This window comes from Ursus arctos, unplaced genomic scaffold (assembly GCF_023065955.2).
Source record: "Ursus arctos isolate Adak ecotype North America unplaced genomic scaffold, UrsArc2.0 scaffold_2, whole genome shotgun sequence".
NCBI lineage: Eukaryota > Metazoa > Chordata > Mammalia > Carnivora > Ursidae > Ursus > Ursus arctos.
Genome location: NW_026622874.1, coordinates 88,764,556 through 88,778,552, shown reverse-complemented (window position 1 = coordinate 88,778,552; position 13,997 = coordinate 88,764,556). Strand labels below are relative to the sequence as shown.

Below are 13,997 nucleotides of genomic sequence, written 5' to 3'. Positions count from 1 at the left end.
AGTTTTGGGGGGCTTTTGTTCTCTGGCGGCTCTCCCTGGTAGCTTTCTGTGTCTTTTCTGAGAGTCAGAGCAGATGTGACCATATCCAAACCTCTGTCTCAGAGCAGAGAAATCGCAGTCTGCTCTTCACTGAGCTCTCCAGGCTACACTGACTCCATTCTGTCAGTGCTGCTAAAACCCACAGTGTCCTGAGTTGTGTGCTCCACAGCTGCTCTCCCAGTCCTCATTCCCAGGGCTGCCACGTCTCTGCCCTTTGTGCTTCTAACACCACCAGCCGCCCTAGCTCGCACACGCGCTCCCGAGCTCCCGGTTCAGTGTGGTGGGTGGTGTCCTAAAGACCTTTCTGGTCTGCAAGTCTGTGCCTGGTCCCCAGGGTGGGAGGCTTTCACCTTCCCAGCACAAGTTCACGGAGGCTCCCTCCCCCTTCTGTTTATCTTCCGATATGTGCCCACAGATTCTCAGCTCCCCACTTCATACCTCGAGACAAACCACCAGTAATGTTCTGTTTGTTGAGATCCAGATGTATCTTCTTACATCTCAGGCTGAGTTTGTGGGTGTTCAGAATGGTCTGGTCGATATCCAGCTCGATGCAGGGGACCGGTTGAAATAAGGTCCCCTACCCCTCTGCCATCTTTCCCCCCGCCCCCTGGTTCATTTACATTCTGAGTGATTATTGAAAGATATGAATTTTGTGTCATTGTGCTACCTGTAGAGTATGTTTCTTGTCATGTTCTGTTGTCCTTTCTAGTCTTTGTTGCTTTTGGTCCTTTTTCTCCACTCAATGAGTCCCCCTTAAAATTTTTACAGGCCTGGTTTAGTGGTCACAAACTCCTTTAGTTTTTGTTTGTCTGAAAAACTCTTTCATCTCTTCTTCATTCTGAATGACAGTTCTGCTGGATAAAGAATTCCTGGCTCCCTGTTTTTCCCACACATAATGTTGAATATATCTTTTCTTCTGACCTGCCACAAATCCGCTGTGATTCTGATCTGTCTTCTTTTGTAAGTTAAGGACTTTTTTTTTTCCCTTGCTGCTTTCAGGATTCTTTCCTTTTCTGTGTATTTTGTGAATTTGACTATGATATGTGTTGGCGATGATCGGCCTTTGTTGAATTTAATGGGAGTTCTCTTTGCTTCTTGGGTTTTAATGTCTGCATCCTTCCCCATATTAGGGAAGCTTTCATCTATAATTTGTTCAAATAAGCCTTCTGCCCCATTTTCTCTCTTTATTTTCTGGGACACCCATGATGCAAATGTTATTATATTTTAATAAGTCTCTGATTTCCCTAAGTCTACCTTTGTGATCCATTACCTTTCTTTCCCTCTTCTTTTCAGCTTCATTATTTTATAATTTTATCTTCTGTATAAATGAATTGTTCCTCTACTCATCCATCCTCATTTTTATAACGTGCATCTCGGTTATAGTATTTTTAATTTTGGTTTTACTAGATTTTAATTCATTTATCTCTGTATTAAGGGATTCTTTAGTTTCTTCTGTGAATTTTTTCAAGCCCAGCTAATATCCATATAATTGTTGTTTTAAATTTTAGTTCAGACGTCTTTTTTATATCTGTTTTGATTAAATCCCTGGCCATTAGTTCTTTCTTTTGGGGTGAATTCCTCTGCCTTGTCACTTTTTCCAGAAAAAACAAAGCAAACTAGACCCTGGTTGTATTTTGGTCTGCTTGTTAAAAGAAGCTAAATTAAAAGAAGAAGAAGAAGAAGAAGAAGAAGAAGAAGAAGAAGAAGAAGCAGCAGCAGCAGCTAGATCCCCCAAAAATCAAAAACAAAGATAAAATATAAAAATATATATAAAAATAAAGTTAAAAAATAATAAACAATTAAAGTAGCAATAAAAAATAATAAATAATAAAAAAATAGAAATAAAAAGGTAGTTAGATTTCCCCTATTTCCCCTAGAGATGAGGCTCTGGCGTCCTCTATGATCAGTAGACTTGTGTGTGAGTTGTTTCTGCTTGTCTTATGGGGGAGGGCCTCGCTGATTCTCAAGTGGACTTGTCCAAGTGGAGATGTGCCTGCAGGGTGTGGGGGGCAGGGCTTGGTGTAGGCTGCTCCAACCTCTACTAGCTGGAGATTTGCTCCCTTAAGACTTTTAGCATTGAGGAGCTGGTGAAAATGGCGGCCCCATGCTCTCTAGCCCTGGAACTGAGAGTTCACATCCACCACTCTTCAGGAGCCCTTCACAGAAATGCAAACAATCACCCCTCTTGTCCCTGGCTTCCTTCAGATCTCTGCCTTCACCCTGCCTGTGTCTGAGTTGTTTGTCTCAGTTGTGTGGCTGGGTTTCAAAACTCTAAATTTTAGGGACTTCTGTGGTGCAGACCCATGCTGGTCCTCTGGGTCAGGGTCTCATGGCTTTTTACCCATTTACTGGCCCATCCCAAGAAAGTGGCCATGTTACTGCACAGCAGTTTAGAGTTTATGGCAAGGAAGAGAAGAGAGCTGGCATCCAGTGTCACGGCCCTCAGCTAGATTCCCTGCTCCTATGCCTGGGAACAGTGTAGCATGTTGGCACCACCCGTTCTTCTTGCGACCCAGGCATTCTCAGGCCATTCCTGGGTCTCTGCCCTCCTTCTCTACTGCAGCAACTTTTAGCTAGTCACGACCTGGTGGTGGCTGACTCCTAACCTTCAAATTTTATGCTCTGCTGCTTAAACAGAGCTGTAAGCAGGGCTCCCTCCCCTCCGCAGCCCGCAAAGTTCTTATCTCCCCCAGATCCACTCTCTGCACCTCCAGCTTCCAGAGGGTGCTTGCTTTTCTGCTTGAAGACTTGTAGTTTTGTTCTTTCAGGCCTCAGATTGATTTCTTGGCTGTTCAGATTGTTTTGATAATTATCTAGCTGTGTCCAAGGGATGAGGGAAACTTAGGTTCCCCTTACTCCTCTGTCATGTTAACTCCTCCTCAAATCATATTTGAAAAGATAAACCTTGTAGTTAGACTTAAATTTCAGTTCTACCTTCTGTACTTAAAAGTCGTAGCATGCTTGGAACAAACAATTCTAAAATTTGTACAGAACCACAAAAGACCCCAAATAGTCCAAATAATGTTGAAAAAGAAAAGCAAAGCTGGAGGCATCACATTTCCAGACTTCAAGGTATATTACAAAACTGTAATCATCAAGACACGATGGTACTGGTACGTACATAGACACATAGATCAATGGAACAGAATAGAGAACCCAGAAATGGACTCTCAACTCTGTGGTCAACTATCCTTCGACAAAGCAGGAAAGGATAGCCAATGGAAAAAAGACAGTCTTTCAACAAATGGTATTGGGAAAATTGGACAGCTGCATGCAGGAGGAGGAAACTGGACCACTTTCTTATACCATACACAAAAATAAATTCAGGGGTGCCTGGGTGGCTCAGCCAGTTGAGCATCTGCCTTTGGCTCAGGTCATGATCCTGGAGTCCTGGGATTGAGCCCTGCATCAGGCTCCCGGCTTGGCGGGGAGTCTGCTTCTCCTTCTCCTACTCCTCCTGCTTGTGCACTCTCTCTCTCTCTCTCTCTTTCTTTCTGCCAAATAAATACATAAAATCTTTTTAAAAATTCAAAATGGATAAAAGATGTAAATGTGATACGGAATCCATCAAAATCCTAGAGAACACAAATGGCAACCTCTTTCACCTTGGCCCCAGGAACTTCTTCCTAGACATGTCTCCAAAGGCAAAGGAAACAAAAGCAAAAATGAACTATTGGGACTTCATCAGGATAAAAAGCTTCTTCACAGCAAAGGAAACAATCAACAAAACTAAAAGGCAGCCTATGGAATGGGAGAAGATATTTGCAAATGACATACCAGATAAAGGTCTAGTATCCAAAATCTATGAAGAACTTATCAAACTCAACAGCCAAAAAACAAAAATCCAGTCACGAAATGGGTAGAAGACATGAACAGACATTTCTGCAAAGAAGATATACAAATGTCCCACAGGCACATGAAAAAATGCTGAACATCACTCAGCATCAGGAAAATATGAATCAAAAGCACAATGAGACACTACCTCACACTGGTCAGAATGGATGATATTAACAAGTCAGGAGACAGCAGATGTGACTCTTAGCTATACGGAATGAACTGAGGGTTGCTGGTGGGGAGGTGGGTGAGTGATGGGGTAATTGAGTGATGGGGGCATTAAGGAGGGCACTTGATATAATGAGCACTGGGTGTTATATGCAACTGATGAATCACTGAATTCTCCCCCTAAAACTGATAATAAAACTATATGTTAACTAACTTGAAGTTAAACAAAACAAAACAAAAACACCCATACCATCCTACCCACAAATATGAGTCAAGAATTCATAAGATAAAAGGATGTAAAGTATGACATCATATATTTAAAATGTGGGGAGAGGGGATAGAAATTTCATTCTTTTAAGATGGGTTCAAACTTAAGTCACCATCAACTTAATATAAGCTACTATACACATAAGATATTATATATGAAACTCATGGTAAAAAAATAAAAAATCTAAAATAGATATTAAAAAGATAAAGAAATAAAAGAATAACACTAGAGAAAAACATTAAACCACAAAGGAAGAATGCAAGAGAAGGAAGAAGGAATAGAGAAGAAGTATAAAAACAATTGTAAAACAATAACTGCCATAAAAACAACTGTAAAACAATTAATAACTGCCAATAAGTACCTATTTATCATTGACCGCCCTAAAGGTAAATGTTTTAAATACTCTAATCCAAAGACATTGAATTACTGAACGGATAAAAAAGCAAGACCCATATGTTGTCTATGAGAGATTCACTTCAGACCTAAAGACACATGCAGATTAAAAGTGGAGGTATGAAAAAACATTTAAGATGTAAATGGAAACAAAAAGAAAACTGGACTATAAGAAGCAAAACAGGAAAAACAGTATGTAAATTCCTCAGACGATTAAAAATAGAGCAATCCTATGATCCAAAGCTGCACTGTTTGGTATTTACCTCCCCCCCCCCCAAAAAAAACAACCACTAATTCAAAGGGATACATGCACCTCTATGTTTATAGCAGCATTATTTACAATAGCCAAATTATGGAAGCAGCCAATGTGTCCATCAATAGATGAATGGATAAAGAAAATGTGGTTCATATATTCAATCGAATATTATTCAGCCATAAGAAAAATGAAATCTTGCTATTTGCAATGACATGGATAGAGTTAGAGCATATAATGCCAAGGGAAATAAGTTAGTCAGAAAAAGACAAATACCATATGATTTCACTCATATGTGGAATTTAAGAAACAAGACAGGGGCACCTGGTTGGCTCAGTCATTAACGTCTGCCTTCGGCCCAGGGCGTGATCCCAGGGTCCTGGGATTGAGCCCCACGTCAGGCTCCCTGCTCTGCTGGGAGCCTGCTTCTTCCTCTCCCACTCTCCCTGCTTGTGTTCCCTCTCTCGCTGGCTGGCTCTCTGTCAAATAAATAAATAAATAAAATCTTTTAAAAAAAAAAAAAAGAAAGAAAGAAAGAAGACAAATGAGTAAAGGAGAGGGGCGCCTGGGTGGCTCAGTCGTTACGCGTCTGCCTTCGGCTCAGGGCGTGATCCCGGCGTTCTGGGATTGAGCCCCACATCAGGCTCCTCTGTTGGGAGACTGCTTCTTCCTCTCCCACTCCCCCTGCTCGTGTTCCCTCTCTCGCTGGCTGTCTCTCTCTCTGTCAAATAAATAAATAAATAAAATCTTTTTAAAAAATGAGTAAAGGAGAAAGAGAGGGAAAGAGAGAGAGAGAAAAGCCAAGAAACAGACTCTTAACTATTGATAACAAACTGATGTTTATCAGAGGGGAGATGGGTTAAATAGGTGATGGGGATTAAGGAGTGCATTGTCATGAGCACTGAGTGTTGTATGGAAGTGTTGAATCTCTACATTGTACACCTGAAACTAATATTACACTATATGTTAAGTAACTGAAATTTAAATAAAAACTTTAAGAAAGAGTAAAACTCTTTAAAAAATAGGCTCTTAATACAATTCCTATCTTCCCTGAGGCTGTTGACTTATATACACTATGGGATCACTAAGATGACTATTGAGGCTTCTTGTGAGGTATAAATGCTATAATCTTTGCAAAGTTCCTGATACACAGTGTCTGGTTATAACAAATAAGTACGAATTCTGTTTCTTCCATTTTCTTTTGTTATTTTTCATACACCATTTACTTTAAGACTTCACAAACTAAACAGTTTTCTGAATTGAAAAGCTGAGTAATGTAAACTTTTTATTTATCTTCTGTGTTATATTGACTTTAGATACTGTCTTAAAGATTTTGACCTCTCTAATTTTACCTCTAGGAATTCATAGGGAATACTTTTTTTTAACCAAAATTAATCCGTAAATTAAATACTGTTAATTATTAAATATTTAACATGGTGCTTAATAATTTTTTTCTTTGACATTTCTTGTATATCAACCCTTCTATTCAGACAATCTATGTAACTTCTGACAGATCATGAATTTATCTTGCATATTTCTGCTGTCTTTACATCCTGCTCAAAACCCTATTTTACCTGGGATTATTCTTCTTACTTTGCTTTTCATCTTCCCCAATCTCCTGTGGGTTCCACATTAATTTTCAGATCCCTCTGACTCTCACCTCCAAGAGTGACCCTTTAATTTTATTTAGAATTCATTGAGACATATTTAGTATATTTATTAATATATTCTAATTGTATATCCATTAACTAATTTTCATAGTTTTTTTCCTTAATATTTTCCATTTTAACTTGTATACTAGAGTTAAAAGTTGTTTACATATCATTTCCTCAACATATTTGTGTTTCAGGGTAAAGATAATGTGAAAAAAATTGTGTCTCGTAAAAATATTTTTTATTTGTATTCCCCACAGCAGAACCCCTTGCTTTAGGCTCTGCTCAGTAGATAGTTTTCAGTTGTGTGCATGGCCTGATGATAATGCTTGCAAAAATTAATTTGCACAAATTTACCTCCGCATTTAAAAATCTGAGACAGGGTAGATACATTTTTTGAATAAACTTACTATGATATTCTTGTCTCTTTTGATTTCCATAACAGAAATAAGTAACAGAGTAGGCCATACTGTTGTAAGAGAACATAATTAAAGTTGTTTTACTTTTAGGGACAATTACCTTTTGCTGTAGTAGGGAGTATGGATGAAGTGAAAGTTGGAAAAAGAATGGTCAGAGGCCGTCAGTACCCTTGGGGAGTTTTACAAGGTAAATGTGATGAAAGTGAGCAGGCTTGCTCTGGAAAGTGTGTGTGTGTGTGTGTGTGTGTGTGTGTGTGTGTATTCTCATAGTCTTAAAATATTTTAACTTGAGTCAATATTGGTAGTTATTGCTAAACAGTAAATTAAAGGTTACTAATGAAGAGCACAAATTCTTTTCCATTTAAGCAAATTCTTACTTTGACTATAATTCGTTCTCATAGGCGTTTGCTAGGTGGTGCTCTAAACAAAAACTCACAGAGGTTTGGTACAACCTCCTCATTTACCCCAATCTCACATAGGCAGAGTATCTCTCTATGCGTAAACAATTACATTCAGAATGTTGGAAAGTGGTTTGAACAAAAGAACTTTGAACAACATTAAAGCATAAATACCGGTGTTTAAAACCTGTTACATAAATTAATTACTACTTAATTAAGGCATTTTTAAGTGGTCACTAGACAAAAAGGATGGTAAACTATTTTTAAGATAAAAACATGTAATTTACCTTTGGAAAAATTACGCTTAAATATTTATATTAGCTATCTAACATTGTCATGAGTTGATATAACAACAGGCAGTCATTTATTCTCTGGTTTATATAGTTGTAATACAAATTATTGGGGATTGGATTATTATCTCCACTTGTACTAGTTTCCAAAATGTTGTTTTATTAATTCCTATATTAAAAATTAAATTTATGAAACACACTTAAAAACAATATATTTTAATGAATATTAAATTTGGTTACAATATCATGCATGATAAAATATATATAGTGCCCAGTAGTATGGATATGACAAACATAGGAGAGAGGCATGTAAATTTATTGGTTGATTTTTAAACTTTGACTAATTTGGTCTCATAAATACAGGATATAAATAGTATTTGAGAACTAAAACATGCATAATTTTTAATGCCTTCATGGTAGCAGGATTACATTAATGAAATTACTTACTTTAGTGAATTATATTACATTCTTTCTTAGTGCTCTGTGAAATACCTTGGGGGTAGTTTGTAAAATACTAACAGTTATTAACAAAAAACTATGCCATACAGTAATATAACATGTTAATTCACTGTTTCCTATTTATTCTGTGGCTAATACATTTAAAGCAAATTTCCTGATCCAAATATAAACTCTCCCTGTAATAGATATGTACCATATAATCATAGTTACAGTTACAAAGAATTATATCTATTAATTATAACAATCTCTCAGCTGTTATTTTAAATGTGTTTTTCATGCATACATTCACTCAGGAATACTTAGTGGGTGCCAAGGATTGATCATGAGTGTTGCTGCTTTCTTATTTTTCTGCCTAGTGGAAAATGAAAATCACTGTGATTTTGTCAAGCTCCGGGATATGCTTCTTTGCATAAATATGGAAGACCTGAAAGAACAAACCCACATTCAGCACTATGAACGTTATAGGTGCTGCAAACTGAAAAAAATGGGCTTTACTGATGTGGGCCCAGATAACAAGCCACTTAGGTGAGTGGAGGAGATCTTGTCAGAACAAGCTAATGGGTGATTTAGAAATCCCTTACAACCATGAGATTCAATCATTTGGGAATGAGAATAGCTGTACATTTCACATTCTGGGTCATCCTGAATTGTATGTTTTTTTAATCATCAGACTTGGACGGAGTTATTAACAGCAATGTAATTCAGGGGCCCATTTATATGCTCAAATATGAGTATTCAGTATGTGTATATGGTGAAATGTGTATCCAGAAGAAAAATACTATTTTGTTTTTATTTTTGTATTTCATATGAAATAGATGTTCATGGAAGAGATTTTCAAATATTGGCAAAGATTGATAAAGGCTGGCAAAGGATATTGAGAAGGATGGCAAAGGACATTGAATATTGGATGAAGGAAGGAGAAAAAGCAACCGTAACATTGTAGAAGTCAAGTGAAAATAGTTTGAGAGCAGGTGTATTTAGTTATATTTAAGAGGAATAGGATTTGTACTCTAAAGAATTACAGTGAGGTATGATCCAGGTATATCGATTTTTTAGGTACTTCGAAGACAACCAAAATTGAACTGGCTATCTTAACTGAATTGAATTTTGAAAGATGCCTGACATAACTTTCATATTTTTATTTTGGGAGAAGAGATGGACTTTTTAATAAAGATGTTGTGGAAACCGGATTTTTTCCACTCTTAAAGTCAATTTTTATTTATTTATTTTTTATTTTTTATTTTTTTTTTAAGATTTTATTTATTTATTTGACAGAGATAGAGACAGCCAGCGAGAGAGGGAACATAAGCAGGGGGAGTGGGAGAGGAAGAAGCAGGCTCACAGCAGAAGAGCCTGATGTGGGGCTCGATCCCATAACGCCAGGATCACGCCCTGAGCCGAAGGCAGACGCTTAACCGCTGTGCCACCCAGGCGCCCCTAAAGTCAATTTTTTAAAAAAATGAAGTATAGGGGTGCCTGGGTGGCACAGGGGTTAAGCATCTGCCTTCGGCTCAGGGCGTGATCCTGGTGATCCGTTATCGAGCCCCACATCAGGCTCTTCCGCTATGAGCCTGCTTCTTCCTCTCCCACTCCCCCTGCTTGTGTTCCCTCTCTCACTGGCTGTCTCTATCTCTGTCAAATAAATAAATAAAATCTTAAAAAAAAAAAAAAGAAGTATAGTTGATACCCAATATTACATAACTCTCAGGTTTACAAATAATTACTTGATAACTTTATACATTATGCTATGCTCACCACAAGTGTAGTTACCATTGGTCACCATACAACACTATTATAATACCACTGACTATATTTCCTGTGCTGTACCTTTCATCCCCATGACTTCTTTATACCATAACCAGAAGCCTGTACCTCCCACTCCCTTTCACCTATTTTGCCAATCTCCCATTACCCTTCCCTTTGGCAATCACCAGTTTGTTCTCTGTATTTATTCTTCTGTTCCTCCTTTTCTTGTTTCTTTATTTGTCTGTTCTTTTGCTTTGTTTTTTAGATTCCACATATAAATGAAATTATATGGTATTTTTCTATGTCGGACATTTCCCTTAGCATGGTACTCTCATAGTACTCTCTAGGTTCATTCATGTCACAGATAGCAAGATTCTTTAATATTCTTTACACACACACACACTCACCCACACACCCCACATCTTATTTATCCATTCATCTGTTGATGGAAACTTAGGTTGCCTCCACATCTTGGCAACAGTAAATAATGCTGAAATAAACATAAGGATTCATATATTTTTTTCAAATTAGCGTTTTCATTTTCATTAATGGAATTACGGGAACCTATGGTATTTCTATTTTTAATTTTTTAAGGAAACTCCATACTGTTTTCCACAGTGGCTGCACCAATTTCCATTCCAGCCAACAGTGCATGGGGGTTCCTCTTGGCCACATCCTCACCAAAATTTTTTTATTTTTGTCTTTTTGAGTCTAACAATTCTGACAGGTGTAAGACAATTTCTCATTGTGGTTTTTGGGGAATTTGCATTTCCCTGATGATAGTAATGTTGAGCATTTTTTCATGTGGTTTTTGGCCATCTGTATATTTTCATTGGAAAAATGTCTGTTCGTGTTCTCTGACCATTTTTTATCAGTTTATTTTTTTAGTGTTGAGTCATATAAGTTCTTTATAATATTTTGGTTATTAGCCTCTTATCAGATATATCATTTACAGTTTTTTTTTCCATTCAATTGGTTGCCTTTTCTTTTTGTTGATCATTTCCTCCACTCTACAAAAGCCTTTTATTTTGGTGTAGTCATAATAGTTTATGTTTGCTTTTGTTTCTTTTGCCTGAGGAGACATAGCTAGAAAAATGTTGGTAGAAAAATGTTGGCCAGTGTCCCAGAGATTACTGCTTATCTTTTCTTCTGGGAGTTTTATGGTTTCAGGTTTCACATTTTGGTATTTAATTAATTTTGAGGCTTTTTTTGTGTATGGCATAAGAAACTGGTCCAGTTTCATACTTTCACATATAGCTGTTCAGTTTTCCTGTACCAGTTAATGAAGAGACTGTCTTTTCCCCATTGTATAGTCTTGCCTCCTTTGTCATAGATTAATTGACCATATAAACCTGGGTTTGTTTTGGGACTGTCTACTATGTTCCATTTATCTATGTATCTATTTTTGTGCTAGTTCCATACTGTTTTGATTATTAGATGATGGTGATGATGATGATGATGATGATGATGATGCCTGGCTTTATTTTATTTTATTTTATTTTTATTTTTAAAAGATTTTACTTATTTATTTATTCATCAGAGAGAGAGAGCACAAGCAGGGGGAGTGGCAGGCAGAGGAAGAAGCAGGCTCCCTGCTTAGCAAGGAGCCTGATGTGGGACTCAATCCCAGGACCCTAGGATCATGACCTGAGCTGAAGGCAGATGGCTTAACTGACTGGCCCACCCAGGCATCCCTGCCTGGCTTTATTTTAAATAAGAACCTTATAAAGTAGAGGTTTCCCTAAATTTTATTATCAAAAGATGTGAAGAAGTGTGATATATTGAAAAGTGGTGGTAACAAGAAATCACTAATATATTTGTTTCACAATTCTAGTACTCTTTAGGCATACTCTCTATATATTATTTAATACTGTGCCTCACTTTTTTACATCTCATGATATAGAAATTTCTATTTCTATACGTGAAGAAAATTTTGGTAAATGCCCTTTCATGGGACTTAACATACAATATATATTTTTACAGGTTTATTTATATTACCATTTTAATATGAGAGTAATAATATATTTTTTATAGTTTTCAAGAGATCTATGAAGCCAAAAGACAAAAGTTCTATGATCAATGCCAGAGGGAAGAAGAAGAACTGAAACAAAAGTTTATGCAGCGAGTAAAGGAGAAAGAAACAACATTTAAAGAATCTGAAAAAGAGGTAAGTACACTAGTCTGGTATAATTTGTATTCATTTTTATGTGTATTGTTAATTTGGAGTTTTAGTCTCAAAGGTTTAGTTGATGATTTTGGAGAATGTTTGCTGTTTTTCAAAAGGTAGCTATTTCCAATATAGGTTTTGAATACAAGCTTTAAAAATTATAGTCAGCAATTTGATTTTTTTCTAGAATATGTAATTTGCTTTTTTAAAAAATGAAAATAATTTTGTAAAAACTATTTACCTTTATTTTACAATTTGAATTTTCCTGCATGAATTTTAATTTATAGCAAATTCGAGCTATTGACTTCTATGAAGAGTCATTACTTTCTAACACTACCACTGCATTAGTAAATTTTCTTCACTTTTATAAGTAAGTGGGTAAATGTTGACTAACACAAGACTTAGAGAACTTTTTGTTGGTGAATTATGTGAGTTTCTTTTCATTTCATTCCTTTATATTTCCAAAGAAATGGGAAAAAGACTACTTATATAGTTTTGATTTTTTGCACCAATGCCTTTTAAACAAAAAATATATTTGGAATCATAAATATTGTTCTCTAAGTGAATGTGGTTTTAACTCAAGAATTTAGTTTTGAGCAGAAATAGGTAAATTGAAACATGAACTTTTTCAATAGAAGCAAGATAGTGACTAGGTGCTGTATACCAGATGTCTCAATCATGGATAATTGAACTGTATGTAATAAAAATTCTATTAGCTTAGGGATGAAGGTAAAGTTTTAGAAGTATTCGAGGGTTTCCTATTGAATCCAAGAATAGGAAGCATAGCTGGATCTTACGATAACTTAAACCCAGAGTAGAAAGTGACCAGAAACCAAATCAACCATTGAAATTCTCTGTTTTTCCTCTACCTTACTTGTGTACATCTGCTTCATTTTTGCCCTCCGGACATCAGTTCTTCTCCAATTCTTCAGTTATATGTTCCCTCAAGAAAAACCAAACACAGTCTAAAATTGGTTGTGCAAAGTGATGAGGAGCCAAAATTCTTAACAAAGATTAATAAATGACTATAGAAAAAAATTCTGGTAGAAATAAAATGACCAGGATTGTAAAAAGCATCCATACAGAATGAAGTGAGAGGAAACAGGCCCACCAGGCTTTCTCAGAAAAGGACCAACTTAATTATTGAAAACATGAAAAGTAGACAGAAACTGGGATTAGCCGACATGGAAAGTGGAGGCTTACAGATGTAAAGGAAGCTTTTTAAGCACATCTAGCAGACGGATTAGTCAGAATTCAAAATTACAACTTTATAATTTTAAATACTTAAAAACTGGTAAATTTGTACATTTCCCACATTACTAGAGATTTGCTCATCTTTTCATTTTTTTAAAGTTTTTTATTTTAGTTAGTTGACATACAGTGTTTTATTAGTTTCAGGTGTACAGTATAGTGATTCAACACTTCCATGTGCCATGCTGTGCTCATTACAACAGCTACAGTCCTTAATCCCCATCAGTCCTTCCCCTCTGGTAACCATCAGTTTGTTCTCTAGAATTAGAGTCTGTTTCTTTCTTCCTTTTTTTTTTTTTTAAGTTGTTAATTAACATACAGCTCAATATTGGTTTCTAGAGTAGAATTCGTTACTTACATAAAACATCCAAACTCATCACAACAAATGCTCTCTTTAATACCCATCACCCATCCAGCCCAGCCTCCAACCACCTCCCTCCATTAGCCTTCAGTTTGTTCTCTATCATTAAAAGTCACTTATGGTTTGTGTCCCTCACTCCCTTTTTTCTTTTCCCCCTTTCCCGTGCATTCATCTGTTTTCTTTCTTAGATTCCACATATGAGAAAGATCATATGATACTTGCCTTTCTCTGATTGACTTATTTTGCTTAGCATAAACCCTCTAGTTCCATCCATGTTGTTGCAAATGGCAAGATTTCAT

General features: G+C 36.5%; 1 protein-coding gene across 2 annotated transcripts in view; it reads left to right on the top strand.

Annotated features, from left to right (window-relative positions):
• Positions 1 to 13,997, top strand: part of SEPTIN14 (septin 14) — a 160,877-nt gene that overhangs the window by 134,449 nt on the left and 12,431 nt on the right. For both annotated transcript variants that reach the window (XM_057315659.1, XM_026515894.4), the window contains 3 exons: positions 7,117 to 7,213; positions 8,530 to 8,698; positions 11,954 to 12,086. In XM_057315659.1, coding sequence (XP_057171642.1) covers positions 7,117 to 7,213; positions 8,530 to 8,698; positions 11,954 to 12,086 — 399 coding nt within the window. The remainder of the gene's footprint in view (positions 1 to 7,116; positions 7,214 to 8,529; positions 8,699 to 11,953; positions 12,087 to 13,997) is intronic.